General features: G+C 45.8%; 1 protein-coding gene across 1 annotated transcript in view; it reads right to left on the bottom strand.

The window, feature by feature from the left end:
- SLCO3A1 (solute carrier organic anion transporter family member 3A1) overlaps positions 1 to 27,533 on the bottom strand; it is a 128,268-nt gene that overhangs the window by 18,210 nt on the left and 82,525 nt on the right. The window contains exons 3-4 of the mRNA XM_062501540.1: positions 8,515 to 8,613; positions 5,387 to 5,650 (exon numbers count right to left, since the gene is read on the bottom strand). Coding sequence (XP_062357524.1) covers positions 5,387 to 5,650; positions 8,515 to 8,613 — 363 coding nt within the window. The remainder of the gene's footprint in view (positions 1 to 5,386; positions 5,651 to 8,514; positions 8,614 to 27,533) is intronic.

Raw genomic sequence — 27,533 nt, 5'->3', positions numbered from 1 at the left:
AAACGGCAGCGGGAAAACAAATCCCACTGCCCTGGCAAAGGCACTGAGGAGAACACAACATCTCTTTTCACTGCTGAAGTACTTCAATCCCAACTCCTCAGACCATCCCTGTGCAGCGTTGGTCACAGGATCATCCACAGGCTGGGATGGAGCTGGTGGATGTCCCGAAGCTCTCCCACACCCCCCACCCAGCCCCTGACTTCCCACCTTTCCTCACTCCAGCAGCACCCATGCCAAGGCCTCCGAACACCCTCCCTGCCTCCCTCCGTGGGGGCTCTGTGGGTGACAGCCAGGGGCTTGACAAATGCACACACTTATGTACACCAAGTAGCTCTGATTTGTCACTGCACATCGGGGAGTACCGGGGATAATTGGCAACCTCATTACACGAGGTTTAACTACTCTCCAGAAACGACAAACTATAATCATCACGTTGGTGCTTGAAATGAATTGTTTGGAACATTACAATCACCAAGGCCCCTGTTTCTGGTTGGAGCACCCTACAGAGACATGTTTTCAATTTGCAGTAAAGATGAAGAACACAGAAAGCTAAGTAATAAATTAGAGGGAGGTTTACAGCCCAGTCCACCTAGGACAGTGTGGTGAGGGAAAGGCAAAATGTAGTATTGAGCCAAAGTACGACTTTCTACCACCCCTGTCAGCAGCAAGCCTCAGGTCTGAAGAGAAAACAAAAGGCAAAATCTCCACCTGGCTTGAGGAAAAAGGGATGAAGAAAACAGCACAGGCAGCAAGAATAAAATACATTCTGGAAAGAGGTAGCCCTTGTAAAAGAGAATATGGAGTAAAGCATGAGGTGCTGAAGATATCTCAGGTGAGTTTAGTATGCTGAAGTTCCATGGGGCCTTGGTAAAATCATCATAAACGATGTGAGGGAAAAGGATGACACATAAATTAAAATAGCCTTCCTGAAAAGGTGGAAGCTTGAAGTAGCAGTAACATACTCAAGCATGGAAAGCAGGTCTTTCTAGTCCATCATCTTGCCTGTAGGAACCACCTTTGGTCTACTTGAGAGGAGGACATAAACCTCCCTCACCTGTGACACAGAAGTCATGGAAAAGCATTTTTTGGAGACAGGCTCTGCTTGCCTTGAGCTGCTTCTCAGCTTTGGCCCTAATGTGTGCAGGCTAAAGGCCTTTCTGAATTTTTTAATGGTGCTGACAAGAAGATGCTGGCTTGGAAACAGCCAAGAAAAACCTGATGACAATATCTGCACCTTCATGAAACACAATCCAAAGGAAACTCAGAGACTGAGGGGACCCTCTCACCCAAGACTTGGATTTCTCAGCAAGCCTTTAAGGTGTTTGCAGGGGGACAAGACCCAAATCCAAAACAGCATTAAAACCTAAACGTGGGCCAAAGCCTCACTCACCACTGCAGCTGTGAATGAAGGTATAGATACAGTCCTTTCCAAAAGGTTGTCACTATCAGTCATGAGAAGCCAGGAGTTAAAAACTACTCGTTAGCCATTTTAATCCTGCTCAATCCTATGAACTCCCACTGAGGATTACAGACTCCCCATGGTCCAGGCCCTCCCTGCACAGCTGGGAGCTTTTAGCCTAGCACTATGTGTCTGCCCCCAGAGAGCAGTTTTTGGGAGAGAAATCCCAGATTCAGAGTGGCTTCCTCCCCAGGTATTCAGCAGATTGGCACATGGAGCAGGACGGAACTGAACAGAAGATAAGGCAGCTGTCAGCTGTACATCCCAGCTCTCCTACACTCTTGAAAATTAACCTGGAAAGAAACCAAAATGTTTCCAAATCTAGGGAATTTGCAGTTCTGAAATTCATTTAATTCCACAGTGATTTTTCTTTTAATTCCTTGTGAATGAGCTTCTCTTTCCAAACCTGGAGGATTCCATATCAATTTCAATCCTTTTAGGGTTTTAATCTCTCTTGCTAGACAGAGCAGCAGAATGTAACAAATTTCTGGTTTAAATCATTGCAAAACAGAATGCATTTAGGGCAGAATGTTCCAGAGAGGTGTTAAAGATCACGCCGAGGAAGCATTCCGAAATCAAATTTCATCAGAACTGGCCACTCAATTCAATAGACATGACATTTCTGTGTGGAAAAAAAAGTAAAAAAAAAAAAAAAGGGTTTTAATGAACTGTTTCCAAGCACATCCCAGAGCAGGTGGTGTGTCAGAGGCAGTGAGTGAGAGGGCAGATGCTGGACAGACTCAAGCAGAGGGCACAGGTGCCCTGACACAGCCGAGCATCTTCCCCAGCCCCGAGGAACAGAGAGGTCCTCGAGGCAGAGCAGAGGTAGGAAAGCAAAGTTTTGCCCCCCAGAAGAGCAAGGACTGCCCAGCCCATGGCTGAAATGCTCTCACAGACCAAAAGGAGAGCACAGGGCTGGAACAACCCTGCCAGGCAGGAGCAAAGAGCAATGGCAGCATTTATTCAGACTTCCACTGCTGTTAATCCTTCACTGCTCTGTGCTCCCAAATGGATTTGCTTTGCTGAACTGAAATACTAATCAGGCAAAGCAGTGCAGCATTCACGTGCCAGTTTAGCCACAGGAAGCAGCTCCCAGGACTGTCCCAAAGCTTTCCTGCCTCAGCTGCCATGCCCCTGTGCAGAGCCCATGCTGCCTCCACCACCTTTGATTGCCTCTTCACCTCGTGCTGTTCAAAGGCACCACTTCCATTTCAAGTGCAGAGCTCCTCTTAAAACTGCTTCTTTCCTGGCATGAAAATACCCCACAGGAAGAGATGCCAGGGCTTCCCAAAAGCTGGGCCCTCCCTCCTGCTTAGACTTTGACAAAGATGTAAAAGATCGATACTTTGAGCATGATCCTTTTATATTAGTCCTGGCTTTTTTTGCGTGCTAAGGCTAGAGAAAGCCAAGGAATCTCAGCCAGCCCTCCATCTCACTGACTTCCAGCAGATCTTGTGGTGTCTGGAGCATCCTCCCACATGCCAGCCCTGCCATGTCTTTATCTGACAGCCATGACCCAGCTCAGAGCATGTCCCCAGCTGACACTGCCCTGCTCCCTCTCCTACCATGTCCTTCCTCTTGTGGCAGTCACTGAAAGACTTGGAAAAACATTTAAGAAAAATTAATAAAGCTCCTTCAGTAGCCAAAACGGAGAAACAGTTCATCCTCTAAGGATGTGCTGTTGATACAGAGGGTGTTTGCATACTCAGTCCAGAGAAACAGCTCTTCCTCCCCACACTTGCACAAGAGATGGACAATCCACACCTCCATGCAGACATGGACTTACAGCAGGAACAAGCTGCAGAGACAATGTTTGCTAAAAATGAGTCAGAGCTTTGGTCATACAAACCCTAAGGAGCATCTCCAGCCCCAACCCCCTGTACAGGAAAATCCTCTGCTGCAGCCCAGAAAAGCTGTGGTTGTCTTATCCCTGGAAATGTTCAGGGCCAGAATGGATGGAGCTCTGAACAAGCTGGTCTAGTGGAAGGTAGACCATGGAAGGGGGTTGGAACTAGATGACATTAAAGGTCCCTTCCAACTCATGCCATTTTATGATTCCATGGATTCTGTTCAGCCTCACAAATTCATGCAAAATCCAAGGTCATATTAGGACAGAAGAAATGACTATGCATGCACATACATATTTTTAACCTCTGTATATAATGAAGAGCCTTTTTTAACCTAGGAAAAGGCTTAAACAGTTTTAACTTTCTCCAAAGGCGAATCAACAAATAGATTAAGGAGACTAGGACCTGCCACAAAGGAATGCATACAGATATTTCAGCTGCTACCAAAGTGATGTATACCCCCAGAAAGACTAAACCATCACCTGAAACACTGCTCATCAGGAACGATGAGGTGTGCTTGCCTCACTTCAGCAACATGACTCTTGACCACATTCTGACTGTGACAACAGTGGCAAGGGACTTGAAAGGAGATGTCAGCTACCAACACTGTGTCATCTGTGACAGCCTCAAAGGAATAACTAAAAAGGTCATTCCTTGTCTTATTTGATGTGACATAAATTTTATTTCAAAGTCCATCTACAAAGGGGCTCCTGGAATACTGACTGATCTGAAATGGGGTTACCTGCAGGGAGAGGGCTAATGTGGAGGCCTGTGGTGCCTCCTGATGTAATCAATACTTGAAGCATATGGACGTGGCAGTTTAATTTCTCTACTTCAATGAGCAACAGATGCTCAGTGAACCCCCCATGGCCTCCCTGTGTGCAAGATGCTCAGCACCATCCTCAGGCTAAACTGCTGCCCCTCCATACAGCAGGGATATATAATATTCTTTCATTTTTCTATAAGAAAACCTGCAAACTTTTCCAGTGCCCACTCCAAAAGCTCAGAGGCTAGCAGAAGACGCTGTGATGTGTGCACAACAAAAGCCACAGAACTGTCCATATGGACATATATTGGGAAAGCCCATTCAAGAGAAAATCCTTGCTACAAGGATGAAAGGATACAGAAACTAATTTTGCCAACTGAGTTTCAAAAAATGTATCCATTTACCTTTCTTCTGAATTTCCTCATCAAGTCAAAATTTCACATCTTTGACCTCCCCTTAATGAACAACCACATCTACTATTCAAGGCATTTTTATATATTTAGACAACAGTTTTTTCCCGAAAGTCTCTTTCCTTCCCACCTGCATTTCATTCAACTCCCAATTAAGGTGACTGCACAGGGACTAAGTGATTTTGTCCTCATTTATCTAAATCCATCAGGCAATAAAGAAACCTGCTCTACCACAGCAACAGGGAGTGGGAAGCAGCCACAAGTGTTACAGAAACACCCTCTCAGATGAAGGATTTTCCAGTACAGCCTAGAGAAAGGATATCTGCCCACACTCTCCCATGAAATGCTGGATCCTCAGCTGACTTTAATTAGACACACCTCCATTTCCATCACTGCAGGACATGATGGGAGGCTTTCTCTCTAATTTGCTATAAATCATGCTCTGTCCTGCCATTTTGCTGCTATTCTGGGCTGGTATCTCCCCTTCTTCCATTTCAGTTTAAGAGCTGTGGTGATGCCCAGCACTCATGGCTTTGTATTTGGGATTGCACTAAGCTGAAGCTCAGGTGCTGGGAGCTCCCAGTTTCTTTTAAGCGCCCTTGCTGGCTCACTCTCTGTTTTGAGAGGCAAAGACAGTACACTGGAGAGAAGTTCAAAAATTGCTCTGGCAGCTGTGCTCCCCTTCATTTTTTTAGCAACTCCTTAGGACTACCATTCATTTCTGAAACTTTGCAGCTTAAAAAAATCAAAAAACAACCTAATGCTTTAAAGTCACGAAGACACCAAAGTCTCTCAGATGCGGACAACGCCAGAGATAATTCATTAGAAGCTGAAACGCCAGGTTATTGATTTCTTGGGTGACTTCTGGCGGGACAGAGGACCTGCTGAGGCTGGAGCGTCTCACCTCGCAGCTGCTGGAAGCAGGTGGTGCTGCTGTCCCCATCCAGAGGGTGCCTCAGGACCCCGTTGCTGGGTTTGGGTCGCTCGTAGTCCCTGTCGGGCAGCATGGCCTGCTCGCTCTCCCCAGCGTGCTCCGGCCGCGGCGGCAGCGACTGCGGGAACCCGAACATGGGCAGGGACGAGAAGAAGAGTAAGGCACCACAGAGCAGGAAGCCTCCCCACCACGCTCCGATCCAGCGAGGGTCGTCCGGGGTTATGTCCAGCTTACCTGCGGGGAGAGCAAACGCGAGTCAGGGGCTCGGCCGTGGGGAGGGGGAGACGCCACGGCGCGGGTGATGCTGTGGGCTGCAGGGTGGGTGTTGGGAGGTTGTTGGCCTTTGTTGGGTGGTGAGGAGCACAGCCCACAGTGCACCCCACAGCTGTAGTGTGTGAGCCACCAGTGCACAGTGTCCTCTGTATCCAAGGGATTCTTAGGACCAGCTCCCATCACCTTTTCTATCTAAATGGTACACCCAGCTTCTGCAACACCCTGTAACCAGAGCTTCTCCCTGGTGTTTTTGGCTCTGCCAGCTCTAGGAAGCAGCTGTATCCCATTGTCCCCTGTGCTGGCACTGATGATTTGGGCGTCCCTGTCGCAGTGTGTCACACTCACCTGACGTAACTGGCACAGACCTGCTTACCTGCTTACCGCCCTGTTTTCCCAGGAGCTCAGTGCTCCCTCTGTTTTGAATTCACAGTCCTTTTCAGCAAAAGAGAGATTGGCATTTGGGCTTTAGGGGCACCTGTGACTGTGTGGAGGGTGAAACAGTCCTAAATATTGGATAAGAAACCCACTCACACCATCAGATGGGTTCATGAAAGTACAGAAATAATCAGAAAAGGAAGAGAAATAAAATAGAAGGCTAGAGTATCCTGTAGGCCATCACTCAGCAGAGGCAAGGCCTAAGAAGGGTCTGGATTCAGTGTGGGGAAATATAAATGAACAGCAGGAGAGGAAAAACTGTTTTCCTAGCAGCTCCCTTGCTGACACAGCCACAAGGGTACCCAGTGCTGGAGCTGATTCCTGGGAGAGACCCAGGTCCACATGGCTGGAATAACAAGCTCCCCTGTTCATGGTGACTGTTTGGTTACTGCCACTCTGAAAAATCTGTCTCAAGTGAGGCAATCAAGTTGTCTCTCAAGCAGAGACAGAAGGAAACTCTTTTCTCCTTAGGGAAAATAACACGTAGCTCTCAAATATAGATAAAGTTTGAAAAATAATGTTGCGGAGGGACTGGATTCTTCTGCTGTTATTTTCTCCTGCCTGAAATGCATTTTTTTCAGGTTCTTGGGAACACAACAGTGTGAAGAGTCAGGCAAATCACAGTCGTCTTCATATTCCCTTCCTAAAACAGCAGCTGGGTGGTGGGGAGTGCAGCAGCATGCCCCGGCATCCCACACCTGCCCAAAACAGGCAGCAGGACAGGGCTAAACCCACTGGAGCTTGTTCTCCTTTGGTTTGCCTCAAGCTGCGAGGCAGAGCCAGCTGCAAAGTGGAAACTCTTTCCCATACAAAAATAAACAGAGGCCATGTGTGACCCAGCTTTTGCATGGCTGACCATGGCCAAAGCCAGCTGGACCTGGAGGTGGGAGCACTGCACCCCCCCATTCCTATTGCTTCTGAGCAATAATGTTCTACAGTTCTTCTCTGTGGCTCAGTATTTGTCTGGTGCTTTTTGAGCTGTAAATACTGAGCAATGTCTTATGTTAAAAATGGCCAGAAGACACCAAATTAACTTTTTAGTTAGGTCAGCATCTTGCCTCTGATGGTAAACAGCTGCAGCTGCCCATAAAGCCTACAAGAATAAAGTCAGCATATATTATTCTTGTGGCTAGGAGGCTTTCTAAGCTAGTTTTGGTGTCATGTTCATTTTTTTCATAGATAAACTTGTCCAATTGCTTTAAAATCCGTTTGGGGATTTTTAGCACCTTATGGTGAGGAGTTCCACAGCTTCACCTACTGGGAGATAAAGCATTTTCTTCTCTACATTCATATTTTAGTGTAAATTGTACTAAATGGTCAAATATCTAACAGGTTTCAAACAGCTCCTCTGCCAAATGAGGCTTTGGTAAAGCCAAGGAATGAAAAGGGGCCATGTGGTGTTTTAACCAAACTGCAGCCAAATGCCTCAGTCATCCCAAAAAGAAGCTTCTTTCTCATTTGATATTATTTACATTTCTTCAGCTGTCACGTGCATGTGAGATCAAAAAAAGGCAGTAACACTTTTGCAGATTTGCCCAGTTCTGTTCTGAGTCCTGCAAGGTTCAACTCCATCCAAATGCATTCAGTGACAACGCATCTGCAACATCCAAGGGCTGAAACACACCCTCTAAGGGACAAAACCCCTGCATAAGGGTCCGTGGCACCCAGTGGAGCTGAGAACTGTGGAAAAAGCACCTGAACAACTGTGGAAAAAGAATCAGGTTTGCTGTGTGTAGCCAGAGGGCGGGGGAGCAGCAGAGAACAGCCTGTTATATGTTGCCATCTCATGGATGAGAACACACAGTGCAGCCACCAATAAAAGCAGAATTTTGGTCTAAATGATCAAAAGGACAATTTGCAAATAATCTGCTTTAATCCGACTGAAGTCAAGGTGAGCAATAATTATTTACTGCGTTGGAGAAAAGCAAGGATGCCGTGGGACTGCTGCTGTCCATCCAAGCAAGGTCAAGAGCAGAAGGTGCTGGGCATGGATCTTACTGGTGTTCCTCCACCAGAACCTGGATGGATCCCCCACACCCTGGGGTGGCAGCTGCCCAGATTTCACCCCCTGCTCTGGACACAGCTCCCCCAGCATGACAATGCCACAGTGCTATTTCAAGGTGTCCTTTAAGAGCTGGGATATAACTTATTTCATAGTAGAAAGCACAGAAGGGAACAAATTTTTACTATTAGAGATCTGTTATTTATCAGAACAGAGCTGAAACCTTTTGAATCCTAGTCTTAAAACCCTTCTAAAAGTGACACTCATACATGCAAGAGGCACTGAAGATGGAATGGCAGATAGTTTCCTGCTGGTGAGCATCAACAGTTTTGTCCTGGTGATAAAAATTTAGTGTATTTGATTTGAAACCAAACCCAGTTCTCCTTACTTGTGTCAATGAAGACAGCATCCACATAGATTTTGGTACAGAAGGAGCCCAAGATAAATCCACAGGCTGGTCCAAATACCAGCATCGTAAACAGGATCCCTACAAGGAGAGAGAAAAGAGAAGATTAGTACCTGGTTATTTATTGCAAGCTGTTCTGCTTGTCTGCTGTAAGATGGTATTACCTTAGTGATGCCAAATAGATAGGGACAGTCTCTGTGTTGAATGCTCCAGGCAAAAGAGCACCCTAAATGTGTTTTGCTTTTCCATATCTCTTCAGGAAAATGAACAGATGGAGGTGTGATAATGCTGAAGGATTTCTATTGAGCTGAGAAGACAGTGTGGACATATGCTGTGTTTTGGTTCAGCTGGCTGCTCTAAAAGATGTCTTACTCCACAGCTCAAGGTAAAGCAGACCTGCCTTCTCCTCACGGGCAACTCTGTCTTTGCCACCTCCAGCTAAAATCCTGGTCGACAGAATTTTGAGACATTAGGGACAGCACATCTATGAAATAAGTACTGTCACAGACTGCTTGATGAAGTCCCATTACAGAAATAGGAGCACTTTTCCAAATCTGTAAAGCCCTTCTTCCCATCAGACACACAATATTCACGCTGTGTGGATCTTCCAGCCTCTCACAACTGCTTGTTCTTTCTGCAAAACCTGCATGAAATTGCCAGTGGAATGGCAGGAGAAGAGCTATTACGAGTAAATTACTTATTTGTTTCAATACAGTATTTAGAAGCATTTATTTTCACTCCCATTTTGGCCCTGAAACAGGAATGCTACAGGCACAGAGCCAGCTCTCAATTATCCAGGGCAGAAAGGCGGGAGGGGGGGGGGGGGGGAGTGGGGAACACAAGGATAATCCAGAAAAAGAAGCAGCAAAGATAACACAAAACATTTGTAAATTAGACAATAAGAACATTTTAGGTACTTTCACATTTGGGTAACAACAACATTTGGGGAAAAAAACAACAAGTCCCTCAAGGACCCTTATAAATGGCTTTCTGAAGGGAGCAGGGACAGATTGAGCAGTGTGGAGCAGGGCAGGAGCCTGCTTGTTCCCTCTGGGGCAAGGCATTGTTGATGGACCCATGTGCCTGGTGAGGGGGGCACCTCAGCAGGGACGTGCCAGCACCAGTCTTGGTGTCCCTGCAATTCAGAGATGGCCCAGGAAGGAGCTTATTTGCATCTGGGTGCTTTGCTCGCACTCCTAATCTCTCTGGGGGTGTTGCCTGCCATCTCAGTGCATTTATAATGCACTTCATCACAGCTATCTCAGCCCTCAAGTTCCTTATCTGGAAACTTTTTAATTCCCAAGTTCCCTCTCTGTGCATTTCTTAGGAGCTGGAGAAATTATCAGAGCTGCAAAAGAATTCCCAGACTGCCATCCCCAGGCAAGGCAAACCACACCTGCCAACAACAGCTTAGCCAAGCAGAATAAACTGATATGGTCAGGAGCAACTTCACCTTCATTTTTAAAATGCAGGGTGCAAACAAATTCCTCCAGGTTGTTGGCACTGGCTGTATTAATAACCAGGGACAAAGCAGAGAAGCCTCCGGCCAGCTGCTCACACACAAACCTGGTGCATTAAAGCCTTCACCTACAGCAGCACGAGGGACAAACGAAGGTGGAGGGAGGGAGGGAGGGAGGGAGGGAGGAAAAGAAGTGCCAGGTTGTATGAGCTGCAGGGAGGGGTCACTGCTGTCAGGGCAGCAGCAGGAGCTGCCAACCCCTGCCCAGCCCCTGCCAAAGCTGCAGCAGTGGCACCGTGTCACCGCCCGTGCTGCCAGCCTCAGTTAGTCCCCAGGGCCTCTGCCCGTGATGTCCCATGTCACAAGCTGACCAGCCATCTCCCCTCCTGCAGTCACCTTGTCCTGGGGTGCTGGGTTTGGGCTCCATCGTCCAGCAGTACACTGGGGAATTTGTGCTTCTCGAGCAACAGAGCTGCTGTGCCTTGCACCTTTGGGCATCTATAAAGCCTCACAGGGGAGATCCCTGGTTACCTGCAGAAGCATTTCACGGGATGTGAAATGAGGGAAGGGACAGGCTGGGAGAGCAGAAAAAAAAAGGATTCTTTTCCCCCCCAGCACACCTCAGCCCCATCTCCCCTCCTTCCCAGCCCCAAGACCAGCCCCACTTGCAGCTATACAGTTTTCATCACGATTTTATCAAATATCCGTGTTCACATTGTTTTTTGGTCACTAGATGGCATCAGTGTTTGTCATTCAGCCCCAAATGCCACGTGGAGCAGGCTGGGTGACAGGGCTGCTCATCCTTGCTCCCAAAACACAGTGGTGCTCCTGGGGTCCTACAGCCCCATGGAGGGTGGCACTGACACAGGGCACTGCCAGCACCCACAGACCTGCCATACACACACTCAGTCTGTGCCCCTTCCCTGTCTGCATGCCGAAAATCACAGGTTTTAGGACTAACTGTTCTATAACTATTAAATTTTCAGGCACAGAGTTGAAGGAGACAGCATGTAGCCAAGATTGCCATGGCTACTCCTGTGATGAGTGAGACAGCATTCAAATACATTTGAAAACAGAACATAAATTCTGAATTTCCATGTAAATATGGCCAAGCACATAAGGACACTCTGGACCTCATATCAGCTGGAGTAATGACAAATGGAGTTACTCAGGCAGAAGGACAAGGATCTGCCAGTTCTACCCTGTAGGCAACACCTTTGGAAGCACAGTGCTGGGCTGAGGAGGGATGGAAGTTTGTCCTGTGATGATCTCCAAACCACAGAGTTGTCTGACCATGCGTGTACAGGGAAAACCACAGAACTGGTGTTCGTCTCATGGAGCGAAGTGCAAGACATAGAACATGGAAAAACATCATGCTTCACCAAAAGCAAACAGGAAATATTTTTCCCCCGTTTCCAAAAGCAGAAGAGAGCAGGGACCTGTGACTGGTGATCGAGCAGCAGCAGGGAGATGCTTGCACAGAGAACTATCTCAGGAAAAGGCAAACATCAAGAAAGCTGTAGCCAGTGCAGGTGCAGGCACAGGTGACAGGTGAACACTGCCCCTCCTCACACCACTGCATCTGAAAACCACTATGGCAGAACCAAGCCCTGTCCTCAGTTATTAAAATACCACATTTCATCTCCTGGTGCCTGCAGGAAGGCAAGATTTGCTCTACCCTGTCCTCACTAGAGGGCAATGTGGGATAGAGCATCCACTGAAAACACCCATCTAACATCTTATAAAAGCTATTAAATTATTATTCACCTCTAGGCTAGTTTAAAAAAAACAAAAAAACTCATGTTAATTGTGTTTTCTCTTTTTCTGTAGTTTGTTCTAAAATCAAGAAAACAACTGGTTTACCCCACGCCCTTTTTTATCTTTTTCTTGAGACTCCAACCAAATCCTAGGGCTGCAATAATAGTATTTTACACTTTAATTCACAAATCAAGCAGACTGTAGAAAAACCCAAGGCATGGACTGTCACAACGGATAGTCCAGGGCCTGTACAGAACAGGACCATGCTCAAGGATCAATGGAGCATGTTGCTGGGCACAAAAAACAGGCCAATTAAGCAACTGGGATAGAGCCCGTGGCTGAACATTTATGCAGAATTGAGGACGCAAGAGGAAATTAGGCAAGTTCGAATTAGCTTAAGACATCCTTCCTCTTTTGAGAAATCCTGCACAACTGCTACCACCCCCGCTATTAGAACACTTTCCACATCACCCACCTCATCATTCAACCACAAAGCTGCTCCTTAGTAGAGAAGCCCTTTTCCCAGTGCTGGGGCTGTTGCTAAGAATTAAAATGTGCTAAATTTGTGGCTGGTTTTAATACTATTTGCTTGGTCTTTTCCCATGTTCCCCTCTAACTTTTAGAGGGAAACTCTAAATATCAGGAGCAAACAGATCAAAGGTTCTATCCTGGCTCCACCAGGCTCTTGGGAAACTCCCACTGATGTCAATAAAATCAGTGATCAGAACAGATACTGAAATTTGATGATATTTTTATTTTTAATCTCAGAGTTATTTTTTTAAATTCTTACCAAATTATAGCAGTTCTTAGAAATACTTCAGAGAAGCGATTTAAAAAAAAAAAGCAACTCTGTCTTGGGACAATGCAAACCCTTTGTTTGGTAACTCTCTAACCCTTCCAGTTCATGTCCTTTTAGAGCACAATTACATCTTAGTTTGAAAACAGATAATAATTTTCAGTTTGCCTGCTCTACTCTGTTCATCAGTCTCTCCGCCTCCCAAAAAGGCAGGGGAAAAAAAAAGGCAGCAAAGTGGGCTGCACTGAGAAATCAGAACCATTTTCCTCTTCATCTTTTCAAATGCAACAATTTGCCACATCCTACTTTTCACTGTCAAATAACATTTTCCCAGCGTTGAGGAAAGGACTGGGACAGAGGTGGGTATTAGATCTGACAATTTGTGATGAGACTTTATCACTAGTAAGGGCCAAGACTGATAATGCAGTTTTCCATTAGAGCAAAGGGAAGGAGCAGCAGCAGGTACCACATCTTTGGAGAGATGGTGGCACAGAGATGCTGTGAGTCATGCAAAGTGCACAGAAACCAAATTGCAAAGACAGGGATAAAGGGACAGGGATACTGTCAGTACTTCAGTAATAAAGAGCTGTCCCTTGGTGTTTCAAGTTGCTTTCCAGTAGCAACAGGATCCTGAAACATGAGCAAACCTGTGTTGTTTGCAGGGTAAAAACAGGTGAAGCGTCAACTCAATCCCTGTAATGAATTAACTGGGGACAGTAACTCCCAGGAGAAGCCCTCCTGGCTGGAAATAAGGCATCAAGGGAGACACTGAAGGCTTTCCAGTCTCACCTAGGTGCAGTGAGAGGCATCTCAGGTACAATGAGGTATGCTGAGGAACAAGAGCAGGTTCAGCACGGACACGAGCTGAGGAAAGAGAACATGTGGGCAGGTAAAGAACACCAAGTAATTTCACTTTAAAACCTCAGCCTCCCCAGGGGCTGAAGACATGAGATTTATTTTGGAGAGCTACCAACATATGCCAGGCAAAGGTGAGCTGGGTAGGTGATACAGGAGGAGGAAAAGCAGCATCTCCCACAGCAGGGCTGGCTATCAGAACAGGAACCATCAGCAGTGACTCACACAGCACTTCCCAACCATGGGCAAACCCCTGGTGAAGCAGAGGATACTGCTTTATTTAGCTATGGAGTTGTCACTGGTATCTGCCAGGTTGCTCCTGCCTTGGTATTTCCATGAAAATTAAAGACTGTAGAGGATTATTCATGGTGCTCCTAAGGAGCAGCACACCTTTAGCAAAGCATGTTCAGAGAAATACCTCCTTCCCCTTCCACCATCCCAAGGGACAGCTCTGGTAGGCAAAAACCTGATCTGTTTGGAAGGTGTGGGAAATTGCTGCAAAACGTTGTCCTTGCATCAAGTAACTGCATCCCTGAGGAGAAAGGGATCAGGGAGCTAAACGTGACCTCTCCCAGAAACGGTGTGGTTTGAGACCATCACAAACCACATGTTTTGGGGTGTGTGGGGCAGGGCACAGAACACCACGCCGTGGTCCGGGGAGTGCTGCTGCAGTCATGGGACAGCATCTGGTCAGGAATGTCACCCTCAGCTCCCTGCCTGTGCAGGGGCAAGCTCTTTCTAAAAGCACAAAGGGAACTGGCTTTGCAAAGCACGAGATAATCGCAAAACCCTGCTTGTCCCACATTCCCTGCTGTGTGGAGGGCCGGGCAGCCCAACGTAAAGAGATTACTGGAATATCAAATTCACGGGCTCTGGGGCCTGCCCTTAAAGAGACACCAGCCCAGCACAGCCTGTGGGAACCAAAGGCATCCTGCTACAGGCAGGGGATGCTGCACCCTCCTGCACACCAGGTAGTGGCTCTCAAGGGCTGGGGATGCAGGTTCCACACTCACACCTGGTGGGCAAAGCTCCTCGCTTCAGGGGGCTTGCTCTGACTTCCATCAGGTGATGTAACCTCAAAAACACACAGTGAGGGTAGAGAGAGGTTGTTTCCTACCCTGATGGCTTCTTTCTTCAGCAAAACCTTCTGGAGTCACCCAGCACTGCCCAGCCTCTCTGGCAGACAGCGTGCCCATGCCCACAGCAGGGGAGGGATTCCTGCATTCCTGCTCAGCCCTTGGTCTCTCATTCCCAGCTTTGCTCATTTACCATGGAAAGACATAATCTTTCCTGCCACTCAGCTCCCTGTCTACACAACCAGCTGCCCATCACCACCTCCCGCTCCCTTATGGCTCCTGCTCACTCGCACTGGCTGTAGGAAAGGTGGAGAGCTGGTGTTGGACCAGTGGTGTGTTTTGATTTGTTCTGCCTCCTCAGTGCAGCCACTCAAGTGAAGGGAATGCTCAAACAGGCTGGACAGATGTTTCCAAGTGCCTGCAGCTGTCGATTAATGAGGAACAACTTGGGATGATTCACTTTAATGTTTAGTCTTTGTTCTGATAGAGATCAAAGCAGCTCAAGCCCTGTACTGGCATGAGGTGGAGAGGAGTGAAGAGGTTGGGGGTTCATCCCATCTGTGCAGTAGCCCACACATTATTTATCAGCTTTGTCTTTAGGAGCTCAAGACCAGCAGACCCCTTAGACACCTATTTAGGGTTGCTCAAGTGACACCAAGGACAGAGGTGGATGTGCTGGCAGTCCCAAGGCAGTGAGAGGCTGAAATCCCTGCTCAGCCATTCCCTTCCCATGGACCATCCACTGCATCTCGTCACTTTTCTACCTTTTAACAAAGCTGGTCCTTCCTTGTGATGAGTTCCAAGATGCACAAATACTACGCAGTCCTTTAGTAATCAGGAATAGCAAATGTGTTAGAACAAACCGAGTTTTAGTTCTGAGCTCTCTCTCACTGATTGCACTGTTTCAGCTCACTGCCTGCATCTGTGTGTGCAACACAACACTTGGAGAAAGATCTGACAGCGCTGTCCCAAAACATCCTGTTTCTCACTGACAGACCTGCAGCTGCTTTTGGGCAGCACAGCAGCTCCAGAAAGCCTGCAGAACAAAAGCATTGGATTGAATCTGACTTCTCCCATTTCCATGCAACCACTTGTGATGGGAAAGCCATGCAGGGGTTTAGTTCTTTCAGCCAGTGAAAGAAATCATTACGGAATTTGAAATCAGGCAGCCTTGGACATCTCCCATCCTTCCTTGTTTGCTGATCAAGCTTTTCTATCAATATACCAAATCAGTTTTATCAGCCTGTAAAATCTACTCTTGCTTCATGAAGATTTGGGTTTTTAATGCAAACTACTCACCACTGCATGCAAATGCTGCAGAATTACTTATTTACCCCCATGTTTAATAAGACTTAATAACTGCAGACAAAGTTGGTTGGGGAGTTTCATTTACTTACTTACAAGAGGCAATAAAAGCATGCATCCATGCTACAGATGTAACAAACTTCTAATATGATTCTTCCACGGCTGGAGAGAGCCCATGGCAGTGGCCTTCTTCCTGCCTGCTGGAAAAGACTATTTCACTTCGCCAGTGCAGTTTTTATTCTAGCCTGTATTTAACATTCAGATGTTAATCCCTAAAGGGGTTGCTCAGACTTGAAAGTACCTTACATGGAGGCTTCTCCCCAGACTATCAGGGTCCCTTTAAATATTGATTTCCATCAGAATTCAGGATTTCTCTAAGGAAATGTCTTCTGACTTAGAGATGAAATCTGTTTTCTATAAGCAGGCATTCTGCCTGGTGAACCACCCTGCATTTTCAATTATTACCGAGCCTTAGGATTGTTTTATCAGCAAATCCCTGTCCCCAGCACTATCAAGGCTACATGTGAAAGGATCAGTGTTATACCAACAACTGACAGTCCCAGGGGGTCCTGGTGCACACACGGAATGTTTGTGGAGTGGCACAGAAGGGGATTGGACTTCTGCATTAGGAGCACAAGCTCAGCATCCAGCCCCAAATTTTCCATGATGACGAGGTGCATTTGCAGCAGCTATAAGCACATTCATTCGCTGGTTTGTGCCCTCATTCTGATGAGCACAGAAATAAGGAAAACCCATGACAAACAAAACCAATAACCCCTTTAAACCCACCCCCCCAACAAAATATAACCCCAAATCAACCCAGAGCCCTATGTTTACTGGCTTTTAGGTTCTTCCTTTATCCAGCTGCTGAAACAGAATCACCAAAAAGATGGCAGAGAAACAAATCACACCATGAGAAAAGCTCCACAACCCTCAAAACCGTGTTTGCAAGCAAACAAAAATTAAAACAGCCAATTTGTAAGCTCTGCAAGGTAAACTATGGGGATGTGCTCACTCCAGAAGTCTTGGGATTAATTTGGCTGCACCAGTTAACACTGGGAACAAACTGTTCCCCACTCCAGTTTTCCTCCTTACCATCTCAGTCCCCTCCAAGGCAGTGGAGGGACCTCTTGCTGCATTTCCTTCCTTACTGATGGGAAGCTGAAGAAGAAATTTGCTTATGCTAATCAATCCCTGGCACCAGCCACACGAGAGCTAATCCACTGGCAATCTCCATCAGTCTCTGCATATTTAACTAAAGCAGTGAACACTCACAGAGGATTATGAACGCAGTGGCATTGTTGTAGCAGTGTTTTCCTACTTAAGCTGCAATCACTGTGATGCCCTGTCTCTTAATATTTACACACACTCCACACACAAATAGCATGCAGAATCACATCAGTGCATGCAAGCACCCTGGTCAGACACTGCCTATGAAAACACACACACCACGCGGCGATTTAATATATCTCCCTGTACCTAGTGCTGTCTCCACCCTCTTCCAAAATGCTCATCTTCATGCTGGCTATTTCTATAAACCTGCATCTCTTAAGAAAGGCATATTGCTTAATCCTCACAGAAGATTTGTCTCCTTCTGCAAAGATTTTACAGGTAGTTGGACACACATTGCAAGAGATTAGAGACTCGGGCTGAGTTAGAAGAAGTGCAGAGAAAGAAGCTCAATAATCAATTTTGTTCTGCCATTTTCTGCAAAAAGGAAACAAAGAAACATACAAAGCATGAACTCATGTCCTGTCCAGTCAGGTGCGTCACAAAAAGCTGATGCTGAGCAATCTCTGAAAAATAAGGACAAGCCACTTGTTCCGCCTACCCTGCTGGCTCACATTCCTGTCCCTGAAACTTGCTTGTTATCACATCAGAAGGAGTCAGCTCAGTTGAAGAAGTGGGTACAAGCACGTTCCTAACTATAGCGAGCAAATCCAGGGCAGGCTATTTCCACCCTGACACACGAGCCCACGAGCCACGGATTCCACCCCTCCAACATCCAGTGCCAACACACCAGCCGCAGCCATGGGCTTCAACCAGCAATTTCCACCTTGCAAGCAATTTTTCCCTTGTGCTAATTACCTTGGGAGGCAGCCACCAGAGAGGCTTTGGAAGGAAAAAAAAAAAAAAAAGCCACATGCTCCAATGCCAAGTGCAGCTTTTGGAAGGGCTGAAGTCACACGTCTTGGAGCTGTGCTCATCTCCCCCCCAGCTGTTAAACACAAACACCTGTTTCACCAAATCCTGAACACCTCTGTAGCTACAGACAGGCAGATTGCCTTGTGTTAATGCCCAGGAATTGTGCCAGCTGTAGGTTTGTATGGAAATATACTTTTAGGGCATTCTTCTCACTCTCTACAGGACTGCAGTTCTGCTCTGAGTTTGCTGGCTGATGTCCCCTTTAATACTGGGTGGTTTTGAACCTACAGAGGAGTGCAGGGATACATTAAAGATCTGAACAAAATCCTCCCCAGCCTTCTCTCTCCCCTGCTTGGATGAGCGGACCACCACACCTGCAAGCACAGCCAGTGTTTGCTCAATAGACATGAGAACCTTTTGAGGCTCTCACACATTTTAGCCTCCATCACTTGAATTCTGCACAAGTCAGCACCTCCTTACACCCTAAAATACACTGGGAAAAAAAAACCAAAACAACAGCTCATGCAACTGAGTGTACAATGAGCTATTCACACATATGATTCCCACAGCCTGTAAATTGTGAATTTTGGCATTTAGAGGTTGGCGCAACAGCACCTTCCCTTTTTATTTAATTATTTTCTGCTATGTATTGAGTTCAGAACAGACACAACATGCTCTTTTGAGGAAAGAACTGCCAGAACTGCCTCCCTCTCTCTCTAACCTCAGTCTTGGGGGTATCCCTTCCCATCCCACATACCTTAAATGAGAACACATTCACTTTCTAACTGAGGTTTTATGTCAATACAGGCAGCTTGCTGCTTTTCTAAGCAACGAGTCAGGAAGAAAAGTTCAGCTCTATCCTCCCTACTGGACCTCCTATTTGTCTGTCTCACCATTTGAAAAAAGTCTTTCCTGCAAAATTCCCCACTGCTCCTTCCCACTCCTCACCTGACTGCAGCAGAGGGCCACTGCTACATTTCCAGACTTTTTCATGCCTCTAAAAGCATTTGCCATTTCTTTCTCGTGCTGACAGCACCTGGGATTTCAAGACCTTTCCTCTTAGCATCATCCAAAGGAAGTATTTTCCAGGGTTAGCTGATACAGACTTATCCAGCCAGGTCAGGTACGGTGCTGGATACCCCAACAGCTCCCCAAATCCTGCTCTCCTCCCAGCTGATGGAGCTGTTACACACACATACATGAATGATCCTCCATCCCACACACAGCACCTGCTACAGAATGCGACACTCTGAACAATGGGTGAAAAGTTCATATTCCTGCTGTTCAGGCATTTCCGTGCCAAGGAAACCCTCCCCCTGCCCCACATCACCCCTGCTCCAGTGCTTCCAGCTCAGCTGACAGCCCCTGGGAACATAAGCAATGCTAATTTGTTTTTCTCCTTTTGTTTTATGTTTTCTCAAAAGGTCTTGGAGGAAAAACTCAGAACGATTAAAGACCAACGCAATATATGGTTTGTTCATCTGTGAAGGAAAGCTGGAAGAAAAGAGTGTCCAAAAAGCAACAGTTCCCTAAGAACTGCCAAGGCATCTCCTGCCCTCCCGAAAAGCCATCAGCAAAACTTTCACTTCAACAAGAGCAGTTTTCACACAGTTTTTTGAGATGTCTCTTCAAATCTCCTTTGCTTGGCTGCTGTGCAGGTACAGACCATGCTGCATGGTGGAGGATGACTCACAGGCAGCTGGCACTGGGTAAATCCTAAATTTCTGAGGCAAGGAGAGGCCTGGGAATCACCAGTGACGTCAGGCAAGCTGCTGGGAAGCCAGTGCTGATAACAGTTATCTGTACCCACCATTTAGGAAAGTGCCTTGCTTTCCTCTGCTCAATAGATTAAATCTACTCTGGTAATGGCTGAGCTGTCAGGAAGGAAAGGAAATTGAAAACAAAACTTGTGTTGTTCTGTTTCCTCATATTGCAAGCACCATCAGAAAAAAGCATTTGCTCTTGACAATAGTCATTCTTTGCCCTGACCCAATTCTCACTGAGGTTTAGGGGAACTCTTACACTGAGTAAGGCACAAAACCTTAACTGGCTTTGGATCAAATCCACCGTTTGCTTCTTAGAGCAGATAAATATTTGCTCTTACAGACATTCAGGGTGCCGGCCTGGGACAGGGCAGACTTGGCTTGACACAGGTATCTCACACCTCCTTCCCACCCCTCTCCTCCCTTTGAGGTACCTCACTGCAGAGGCTGCTCAGCCCTTTGCATGCACGGGTTGCAGCTCCACCTGCCTCCTCTGACAGTGGCAGGAGCATCCCCAAAGCATCTGTGGGTACCACTGTGGGAAATGTGGGGCTGGGGCTCTAGCTGTGCTTTGTTTCATGGCAATGCTGCTTCTCAACAAACTCTGTGTAAACTTCTCAGCAAGAGAAATTCTGGAAGCCTAAATATAAATTATTTATGGGTGGGACAGCACCGTGCCACCACATAACCTTCCAGGGCAGGCAAAGGGGGTGATCCAGTCTGACCACCCCCTCCAAATATCCCCCTCAATTACCCCATGTGGGGAAGTCTGAGGGATGCCAGATGCCAGTCTGTTCTGGGGGATGGGGAGACTGGCTGGATGCAGGATAATCCCCCAATCTAAGATTACTGCCAACATAATTGTTTAGCAGTTGCTTGCACTATCAGCACAAACGCTGCAGACTGGATGCAGAGGACTGTGCTCCTGAGAGAGTGTTATTCTGCATTTCATCCCTCGTGCACAGCCCTCCCTCCTCTTGCCAAATCCACAGGCCACATGGGTGTTTTCCTGAGGCTTCTTACAAAGTCAGAAGCCGTGGGGAGCTGCCAGCCTCTTCAGTGCTGCTTTCACAAGAATATTTTCTTTTGTGCCAAGGAGGACCCTGTCCCTGAAGAGTCTCTTTCTGCCCAGAGGAGAGAACAGCTGCTGCTATCATTATGGGCTTGTCTCCCTTAATTAAGCAGCCACAGCTGAAAGATGAAACAAAGCCCTTTTCCAGCTCTCCAGGACAGGGGCTGGATGGAGGGTCTGGGAGAAGACTGCAATTCACCCACAGTAGACCTGGAATTGCCTTTTAAGTTGAGAAGTGAATTAAAAGCAGCTGAATATCCCATCTAAAACCAATCATATCAGAATAGCCCAGTTAAGGGTGTTTAGTGGGAGGCTGCTCTTTCCTTAGGGAAGCAGCCCTAGTTGTCCAAGTAGGATGAACATAGGAAGGTCCATGATGGCCTCTTAATACTGAAACAGATTATCCAAAATTCTTTGTATTACTCCTCCTCAACGATCCTTCGGGAGCTAGTGTGATTCTGCAAGGTCACTCTTCTGGGACTAATGGCTTTAGTGATAAATACCCAATTTCTACTTTGTTCAAAGATGTCCACCTCTGAATTTGATATTTTTTGATGGGCTTCATGTCTTCAGAAGGGTGAAGGTGTGGATTTGTTCTGCTTTTTTTTCTTTTATTTGTTGGCTTGTTTAAAAAAAAAAAATACAAGCCTCTTAATTTCTAAATTTTTGGCTTCAAGTGGCTTCTTTTTACAAGCATTCCTTCATCCTGGTTAGACAAAAATGGAGTTGCAACCAACCAAGTAACTGCAAATATTTTTGAATAGTATTTCTAAGAGTCATTTTGGTGCTGTCACTCTTTCTCATCTCCAGTGTGGCTCTATTAATGAATTCATGTCAACTCTCTCATTTCTCTGACTGTTTATTACCCCTCTCCCAGCAATCACCTCCTGAAAGATGTTAACCACTTAGGACTGCATAGGCAAATGAACAGCTCAGAAAATGAAACTAGTTTCAGACAACCATGCTATTCTGGCTGGATCTGAGCTGGACTCAGAGGTTTATCGAACTTGTTAGCACCCATATGCTGCACATCCTGCCAGCTGAACTGCCACTGCTGCCATTTCCAAGCCCAATCCTGTGAAGCAATCCAAGTTAAGATACTCATACTTTTAAAATAATCCAGCTAAAAATAATCCAGCTAAAAAAAAACTGCAGGGAGGAAATCTAGAGAGTCTGTGACAGGAAGTAATTTCCAAACCAGCAAATAGAGCTGCCTCGTTTTATCATCATTTCACAAGGTTTATCTCTACTGCAAAGTCCTGGTATGTGGAAATGGTAAAAAAAAAGCGTTTGATGGACCAGTGTGCCACTGGAAAAATGCAGTGGATGAAGCCAGGAGGATTTATGAGACTGGCTGCTTATCCTTACTTTAATTTTTGTGAGGGGAGGGGAAAAAAAAGGACAGGATGTTGAAAATTCTCCCCAGAAATTCAAAACGGATCAAAAATCCACCGTCACTTCTATGTGACGAATTCTCAGAGTGCATGACATGGAGCCGGATAAAAAAAACCCAAAGAGTTAAAAAAACCACTGATCTCTCAGACACTTTGCTCTCAAAACACACTGGGTGGAAAGTTTCAGAGCTTGCCCCATTTCCCTGCTCGCAGAGGGAGGCAGAGCTGTGCTTGGCCAGCCCCCACAAACTGCCACATGTTTCAGCTGGTGTGGCTTTGGATGATGATCTACTTTCATTATTTTTGGCAGAGTTTGTTGCATTCTTTTGGACAGTAATTACATTTTCCAGGGCAGGCTTCCTGCCAGAGCTGGAAATGATGACCAACAGGCCCTTTTTAACCACCTGCTATGATTCCAGCCTTGATTAGTTATTAATGTGCTGTGGAAAGCCATTGCAAGAACCACCCTTTCTGGTTATGTTACCAGGCTGGCTTCAGGGAGAGGGAGGCTTGAAAGGAGAACAGGGAAATACCATAAGCAACAAAGACAGAAATTTGGAAGGTTGTAGAGAATCCATAGAGATTTTGTAAATGGTACATGAGTGGGGAGCAGTTTTTAAGTGGGGATTTGCTTTGTCCCCACTGTTCCCACATCAGCTGTGGTTGAGCAGCTGTGATGTGATGTGATACAAGCAACTCAATGCTAATGATAACAAAAGATAGAAACAAAACTCCTTGTAAAAACCTGGGGTCTTTTCCACCCAACAAATATCAGGCTCCCATTTTTTTTTGTGTTTTAGCTGACTCTGAGGAATGGGAGGCTTGAAAGCATTTGGTTTCTCAGATGTATGGACACTTTCTGACTGCCTCCACCCAACAAACACCAGCTTCGTGGGCTCATTCGTATTTGACAGAGAGCAGGGGTCTTAAACACATTAAATTCTTATGACTGGCATGAATACGTCATCCTGGAATAGCTCTGTGCTTGCTCCCAAGTAGCAACAGCCTGGCCACAAATGTTGTCTGTATTTATAGGTATTGTAGATGCTTATTATGGGGTATCACAGAGAGATATCAAAGCACAGAAGTTGATCTGTGGGTTGGTAGGATGTAGCAAGTTCGCCCTGGCAGGAAAACTGGTCTTCCAGTCAGAAGAAAACCTCTAATTTCCTCCACCTTTTAATTTCTACCTTCTAATTTTTACCATCTCCCTGTTTCCAAAAAAAAAAGAAATGATGGTTCAGTGGCACATGGGGATCAAGCCTTGCATGAGGACAAGTCACACTGCTTCTTGCTGAAGGGAAGTAAGAGGCTCCTGTCACTGCATATCACACACTTCAGGTATTTTCTTCATTAGAGGACAGAGGATTGAGGCACCAAGAGGCTAAGGCATATGACCAAGGGTATTCCCAGGGCTTTAGTGAATGAGAATCTTAATCTTCCACCTCTTTTCTCATGAGCTGGTATCCAGAAATGCCTGGATTCCACATTAGATCTTTTAAAATCTGCTGTGATGAATCCCTTCTCGTAGTCTGTGCAGTCACCCAATTGAAATGTATGTCCTTCTCCTTTTAATAATCAAGTCTTAATTTTATTTTCACTCATCAAGCACCGAAACAAGTCAAGGGCTTAGCACTCATCACAGCCACAAAGGACACAGGTGTCTGGCACCTTCTCAAAGCAGCAGTCCCAAAGTGAGTAATGACATTTACACTCAATAGGAATGTCTGTTCTTCACAGGCTCCAAATTTTAAAGGAAACAGGACCGACAACATTGCTGATGTCCTGCATAGCATCTGAAACTTAAGAAAAATCCCCATTAATCCTGATTTAGGCCCACTTAAATGGCAGACTCCTTTGTAGATTTGGTCATGAGTAGGTATTGTCCAGGGCATATCCAGCTCTTTGACACCTCTCTCACTCCTTTAAAGCCATCAGGATTTCTCCAGCCAGGCTTTCCATGGCATCCCTCCCAGCCTCTCAGGCTGCTGCTGCAGGCTGCCAGGGCTGGTTTGCAGCTTCCCTCAATAAAGCTACCCACAGGATCTTGATAAAAATTAATGTGAAACTCTGTTGTATGCGACCAGATCTGCATCCTGCAGGGGATACAGGAAAACTACTAACTTAGTTTTGTAATAAAGCCTCACCAATTGAATGACCATCTCAGGGGAACATTCCACCTTCACTTTCATTCTATTCTTTTATCATCTCCCAGAGGTTTTTAGTAATAAAGCCATGTTTGTAAGGATCCAGAGCAGACGCACAGAAGGCACTCTGCATTTATTGTCAAGATTCCTGCTTTGCAAGGCAGGCATATGTCTGCCAGAAAGCTCCCTGTCTGCCCTTGCCAGTGTAACCTGAACTGTGGGGAGGAAAAGGGGACTTAGTTTTTCATATTATCCAGGTTTTGCTCCCCTTCTCAACTCTAAAAGCATTTGAAGTCAATTCTTCTCTTCACTTTTTTCCTTTACCTGATCAAATCCATGATTTAATAAGGAGATAAACATCTACAGACACCTTGGAGGTTCCTCAGTGCACAAGGAGTTGCAAGAGAAGGAAAGCACACCACCACTCACAGCTTTAGAGGCTTAGATTGTTCTGTGGAAAGTTTGGCAAAGTAGCACAGTAAAAAGAAAAGATTTTTCCATCCCTGTGAAAATAATTCCTTCAGTCCAATGTCGAGACAAATCATGAGCTCTTGTGATATATTTTGCCAAAAGAAACATTCCCAAAACACTTCACTTAAATTATTGAAACATTATATGTTGATAGAGGGGAAAAATAACTACCTAGTATTTGTTTCATCTCAGTACTGCATATTATATAAATAGATCTTTTGTCTCCACCCAAATACATAATGCTGACAATCTGCTGTTGAATATTTGGATAAATTTGATGCAAAACACTTCAATTTGAAGCAATTTACCTTACAAAACATTAGCCACAGTGAGAAGTGTCCAAGCAGACACAACCCAGCAATGACCCTGCAAGGCTCCTTCTGCAAACCTGATGTGCTTTGTTTTCCCAGCAGCAGGGTGCAAGGATCACAAAGGGGTTTCTAATCTGGATGTGACCTTTATGAACATCCTTAGACATGGAGGTTGCAGCAGAAAGTTCTAATCACTGCATCTTGGCAAGACTATGCATAAGACACTAGCAGGGCATTTGTTTAAATGAAATTACCTGAGCACTGAAGTCATAGAGTTTTCATCTCCAGTGACCAACTGAAGCCTTCAGGCAAATTATTACACCTCTCCACTTAGGAAAGATAAAAGTTTTCTTTGACACTAAATGACCATTAAGCACGAAACACTAATGGGGACAGTAACCATTCAGAATGGTAATTGAAGTGTGTGCCATGAAGGACAGTTAGGAAGGATGCAGTTTTCACAGTCTAAATAGGTTAAAATCCATCTAGTTCATGACTTCAGTAAGTTATCACTGCTCTGCAGTATTACAGCAAAGCTGTTGGGTCACATCTACTTTATCACCATAGTCTGTGTAGGGCTGACTTTTGCAAGGGGATTATTTTCAGGTGTCCAGATGTACAGTTTTGCTATGCAGAACTGAGCACTCATGCTCATTTTTAATACTGAACTAGTGAACAAGGGGAGAAAACAAAGACGGGGAAAAACATACTTGACGTTGCATGTGAAAACCACTATTTCTTTCAGTATCAGCTGTAATACAAAAAGAGGTGGTGATTGACACAGTTTGAAATTCAAAAACCCTTCTGGGGACACAGAGGTCTGTGATGCTGTTTATAAAGGACCCTTCATCCATCCTGAAGTGACAACACTACACAGGCACTGCTGCAAACAGTGTGTTTAATCCTGCCTTTTGAGTGCTCTCTAGCACTGATCCTGCTTTCTACACACTGCTGGATAAGTAATGTGCTGGAACCTCCCTGGCTGGCCATGGCAGGCAGGGAACAGAGCCCTGTACCCCAAACCACCACCTTCTGCCACTCCTCCTCCTCCACAGCTCGAGAGGAAAGCGCCTGTGGTCCTGTCACAGCAAGAAAAGATAATATGGAGGAAACCAGGTCACCTCTTGGCACACAGAGGATACAAGCCCTTCCACAAACCTTTATAGCCCATTAACCCTGGCATTAGAACTAACCCTGGACTTGCACAGAAGTCCTGGAGTTGAAGACAGGTTTTAATGTGTTTGAAAGGGGGAAAAGGAGTTTGACTGGGAGCCATGCTGCACATCCCAGATACAACACATACAGATCTCCTCACCTGCCCCTGAGATGGGCACAGAAAGCCCATCCCTTTGCATGGAGGAGCTTGCTTTTGTTTCACTGTTCTCACAGCTTTTGTCATGGGTAATTATGAGACCTGAAAACCTCTCTAGACTGAGCAACTCTACTTCCAAACCTGGATGCTCCTCACTTAGCACTTCCAGAAAAAAACTCACAGTGATGACTACTTTTTTTATAACCTGCCAAAGGATTAAGAGGCCACTTTACCATTATTAGCCCAGGTATTAGAGTACTTCTCCCTCATCTGCCTCCAGGATACCACAGCACAATTGTTTCTCTTGCCAGGGAAGAACCTGCACCACTCTCTGCCTGATCTCAGATTTTACAAGCAGCTAGTCCTGAATAGGAACCAAGTCAGAGGTTTCCAAACTTCTCCCTTATGCTGCTTAGGGTGTGAATTTTATTGCTCAGAAAGCAACCAGTAGGGGAAAAAAAAGTTATCAGGAACAGTCAGAAAAATCACATTTGCTACACACTAGAAATCTACCCTTTTCACTAATGAGTGCTTGTCTCTTCACAGAGGTTCTCAGACACATCTACATAAGAGGCTTGACTGAGCTTAGCTCTCTGGAATATGTGTCACACCAGACCCAAATCACAGCACTGTGATGTCATGGCCAGCAGCAGCTCAATTCCCAAGACTTGCCTTTTTTGCACCAAAATAGCAGTTAAGCCTGAACAGGAAGTTCTGAAATATTCATAACGATGGAATTAGAGGTAACACTTAATCCTCATTACTCACTATTGGTATTTAGGCAGCATACTGTCTGGTTTGTGAATAATCCAGAGGCAGAAGGCAAAAGAAGTTAATATATGTGAACAGGGCACATTTCTGAAAAGTGACTGTGCTGCCTGTTGGCTCTGTATGATCTTTGTGGGCAAAGGCAATGCAAATTCCTCTCCCTTTACCTGTCATTGTAAGAAAAATTCCAGCTGGCGTGAGTACAGAAGAGAGCAGACAGTTCCATCACATTCTGCTTGCAGCTACCTGGAGCTGTATTTACAGCAGACGAGTTCCATCGAAACTCTCTGCATTGTTTAAGAACAGTTTGGTGGGTGGTTCTCCATTCCTACACCACCAGGTCTGCCCAACAGCAGTACCAAATGTTGC

The sequence above is a fragment of the Cinclus cinclus genome, chromosome 13, assembly GCF_963662255.1.
Source record: "Cinclus cinclus chromosome 13, bCinCin1.1, whole genome shotgun sequence".
Lineage (NCBI taxonomy): Eukaryota > Metazoa > Chordata > Aves > Passeriformes > Cinclidae > Cinclus > Cinclus cinclus.
Note: the sequence above shows the minus strand (reverse complement) of the source record. Positions and strands in the feature narration are given on the sequence as shown.